The sequence below is a fragment of the Dendronephthya gigantea genome, unplaced genomic scaffold, assembly GCF_004324835.1.
Source record: "Dendronephthya gigantea isolate DGI-Jeju-01 unplaced genomic scaffold, DenGig_1.0 000065F, whole genome shotgun sequence".
NCBI lineage: Eukaryota > Metazoa > Cnidaria > Anthozoa > Malacalcyonacea > Nephtheidae > Dendronephthya > Dendronephthya gigantea.
Window position 1 is genome coordinate 1,338,582 of NW_021163075.1, and position 4,244 is coordinate 1,342,825.

At 37.0% G+C, this 4,244-nt stretch overlaps 1 protein-coding gene across 1 annotated transcript; it reads right to left on the minus strand.

The window, feature by feature from the left end:
* Window positions 1-539: 539 nt before the first annotated feature.
* On the minus strand, window positions 540-2,702 carry LOC114530766. The gene is made up of 2 exons (XM_028552382.1): window positions 2,614-2,702; window positions 540-1,429 (listed from the first exon to the last, which is right to left on the minus strand). Exon 2 carries the CDS (start codon window positions 1,421-1,423, stop codon window positions 863-865), a length of 561 nt encoding a protein of 186 aa, XP_028408183.1. The 5' UTR covers window positions 1,424-1,429; window positions 2,614-2,702; the 3' UTR covers window positions 540-862.
* Window positions 2,703-4,244: the final 1,542 nt, after the last annotated feature.

Consider the following 4,244-nt stretch of genomic DNA (forward strand, 5'->3'; position numbering starts at 1 on the left):
CATCGCACAAAATTTGTAACCGATATTCCACCTCATATTCCACGCAAGTACACTTTGAGTAACTCGATAACACGAAAATTGATGTATGGAAATGATTCGTATGTCAACGGCATATTGACATTATGATATATGAGGACAATTAAATCAGGGTTAACGTATGAGCTGAACTGTATCACAAAGCATACATAGAAAACGAAATAACAATTGTTTAAAATGAACATTAGTCTAATGGTACTAAATATTGACATACAAATGTGTAATCGTAGTGAAATAAAATATACTCTTCGCAAATTCTCAGTTGTGTGATAAGTAAACCGGCATTTGTGTAATTTAAGTAAATTGCTGTCAAACAAACATATCCTGCGTATTTACGCTATTAGGCTTCATTGTTTACCCCATTCCTCGCCCCCGCGCGTACTTATATGAATAATAAATTATTGCACAATCATTGTGTAAAAACTGGCAGAGCGTTAAATTATGATTAATTAATGTAACTGCATGAGATCTCTAAACAGAATATAAGGACTCTAAACTAAGGACTCTAAACAGAATATAAGCAAATATAAATCTATAAAACATCGATTGCAGATAAGCAGACGGTATAAGCGGTAGAGGAGCAGTTAGAAATAAAACGCGGCCGTATGTAAACAAACGACCGCTAAATCACTACAGGCATACGAACGACGATAAGAACAACATACGGCGGGAAATTGCCTACCGTTTAATATAACTAAGTAACCAGACATTACTAAACGATGTAGTCATGTAAATAAAGAAATGGTAGTAAAATACCCTGAAAAATTGCTATAGCAATGAACGGCAAAGCTCAAATATATTAAAATGCCGGAATAAATTAAAACATTTAGGAATCGATGACGTCATGTGTGGTGCTAAGTGCACCACCCGCACCACCCGCTCCAGAACCGCCACTCTGTATACTACTCCCCTTGTCTCCATCAGTCAGGGTTTGGGCCTTTTTGAGACCAATTTCCTCCAAGTAGAGGTTGCAGTAGTCGTGGCAGTTGTTGGTCCACTTGAAATACGAGCCAAATTTCTTCATGATTGCGACAGCCTTTGATATGAGGTCACCAGAAGTTGCCTCGATTTTACCGAGAGGAACAAGCTTATCTTTGATATCTGATGGTATTTTCCTTGTCACCGGATAAATTCGCTTTTCGCCATCAACTGTTATGAAGCCAAGCTCGACAGAAAAGAAGCGCTTTCCGTCAGGTGATAACACGATGGATTTATGAGAACCAAATCCACTTCCTTTTATGGAATAGACTTGAAATTCATTTTTCTCTTTCAAGTCGGGGATTGTGCCATCTCTTAGCAATTCTTTTAGCGTGTCAATATATCCCTGGAGAAATTGCTCGCCTTCGAGCATCGGTTCAGCGAATTTCTCATGCGAAATATCAGACATGTTGAACTAAATGGAGTGAAAGTGAAAATAAGCTACAGTACCTATAAATTATTATAACGAAAGCCGGATTTACAGAATCGGTCGCTGTACACTAAAGTTCATATTTTTGGTAACTATATAAATGAAGCCTTTTGAAGGCTTATAATCACGATTCACAAACGATAAATTATAACATTTTTTCGAAATCATATTTATATATAGTCCCATATTCCAATATAGCTATGTATATATTAGTTTGAAATTTAAGACTAACAGTTAAACTTAAAGGGATTTCTAAGAAAACCGGCCATTTGCATGTGTGTTCTTATTCTTTCTTGGAATTGGATTCGCCAGAAGTTTGAAATGAAACTCGACTAAGCAGTCGCTATAAATTGAAATATTATCAAAACTGGGGAATGTACTTTTAAATCGGCAAAGTTATAGAATAACAATCTTCTCTCCTAAATTATTATTTGTTTCTGCTAAACCACATATGATATAAAGGAATAAACTGACAATTCTTTTCTATATCCGCTGAAAGTTCATGTTATAAGTTATAACATGTATACAGTATACACAATCAAATTTTATCTTTGTCTGCTGCAAAAGCATATCTCATGTTTCGGAACATCTAATAACAAGTTCATCAACTATTTTTCAAGCGCACTTGGCTTATGAAATATGATCTCAAGCGCTTTCGGTTGTTATTTCAAAACACTTAATGGACGACTTGCGCTTTGCTATAATTTCCTACCTTGGCGATAAAAAAGACATTTTCTGAAAGAGCTTACTAAAATAAGTAAAACTGCCAAGTTTCACTGCGAATTGTTGTAAAATACGGAAAATATACCCATGCGAAGTTGTCGATTTTTGTATACGACCGGAAGTTTGCAACTAAATTAGTTTAATACACATTTCCGCACGTGATACAAAAGTATACCAAATTTGCCAACTTCGCATGGCTATATTTTCCGTATTTCACAAAATTTCGCAGCCAAACTGGCAGTTTTACTAATTTAAGTAAGATCTTTCTAGCTGGGGTGATTTATTTTCCTCTAGTTACTTCTATCAAAAGTTAGTCTAAAGCGCAAGTCGTCCATTACATGGTTAGTCAACATACAACGTGAACGAGCATATAATTTATAAAGCCACAGACAGCGTACGCCATCATTAACCCATCAAAGAACATAACAAGAGCTTACCAAGCTTACCTTCCTGGTTACCTTATTTGATTTGAATCACCTCAGCGGAACCGCCAAATCAAGTTTTATCAATAAGCCGTCGTTTATATGTGCCGTATTAATATTGCTTGTTAAATACGTCATACTCGTCATCACTTCCTGGTAATCTAATTCGTAGTAATTCATGTCTGCTGGCATATGCTTAGCAACGGGAATCACAACAAACTACGACATAAATCATGCCAATGACCCTATCTATGCATGGAGCCTCAAATGGACGTTATCGCAGAGAATCGTGCAGTAGTGGAACTGTTCACTCTAATGCATACGTAGGCTATAGCCCTTTCCACTATCGCGTTCTTTTAGGCGCGAAGAACTTTAAATGCTTCCAAATTAGTATTATTTAATGAAGGGTCAACGAATGCTCTCTTTTGATTATTCAGCTAGCTTGTCAAATATGACATATAAGGGTTTAGACTTTTACGGTCGTGTACGTGCGTATGCAAAACCGCGACAGTGGAGAGCAGCCCTTAAGCTTTGTGCACATGCACGACTGACTTGTTAAATCAGCTTCAACTTCTATTGTAAATTGCCGGTGTTTGAAACCGTTTTCAGGTATGAAAACAAATGTGAAAACGCTCGAAAACGTAACCGGCGTGTGCATGTAGGGTTAAGGCTGTTTTCCACTTACGCGCGTTTTTCATATACGCAGGTACACGCACGTCAAAGTCGAAATCCTTATACAAGTTACCTTTGAAAAAAAAAGTGAATAAATCGGAGGGACTTAGTGTCCTGCTTATTCTAGTATGCATTAGTTGACCTAGATGTTAAATAATAAAAATCTAAAAGCATTTAAAATTTTCCGTACGTGTACGTGCGTATAAAAACGCCTAAGTGGAAAGCAGCCTTTAGTCTTACATGCATTGACAACGTAATAATCACTTATGTTCCTTCTTTGCAATAATATGAAGCTCGGAAAAGCGCGCAAATTTTGAACACCAAAGCGTGTGCATCAACTATAGATACTGCATTTATTCAGAAAAAAATGTAACGATTAACTTAAATCATCAATTTGTAGAAAACACTACGTGCATGTATTTGTTAGTTATAATTATGCAGGTCTTTCGGTCCGTTAACCCGGGCTTCCAACAGTGCAATAAGTATTAAGTATATTAATTGTTAGGATGTTCTCCATTCAGAGGTAACAAAAATGAACGCTTATTATATTATGGCACATTTTCACTATGCTGTGGGTGAGTTGGTATATAACACAGCTTCTAGCAGGCGCCTTGGACAAGTTTACTTGTGATTTTATTCAAATTTTCAAAATCAGCTTCGAACTGCAGTACTTGGTCAGTACTCTCATCAACACTTGCCAACCTTCGAAGGTTTTCCCGATATTTGTCAATAAAATCCTGGCCTCCCATAGCGACGGTGATAATTTTCACACCAGCGTCCTTTAACTTCTTTGCCTCCTCAAACTGATCAACCAAAGCCGTATCTGTCGCTATCCCGTCCGTAAACAATATCAAAACATCAGGAGCATCGCTTCGGTCCCCGTTTTTGCCGTTGAAGATCTGTGCAATCAACAAAAAACGTTTGTCACAGTTGGGTGACACATTTGCAAGGGAATCATGCAGATGGAAGTTCAATTAATATAA

What these genes read in the sequence shown, in the direction of transcription:
- LOC114530766 (XM_028552382.1), bottom strand. Translation starts at nt 1,423, where the DNA reads ATGTCTGATATTTCGCATGAGAAATTCGCTGAACCGATGCTCGAAGGC.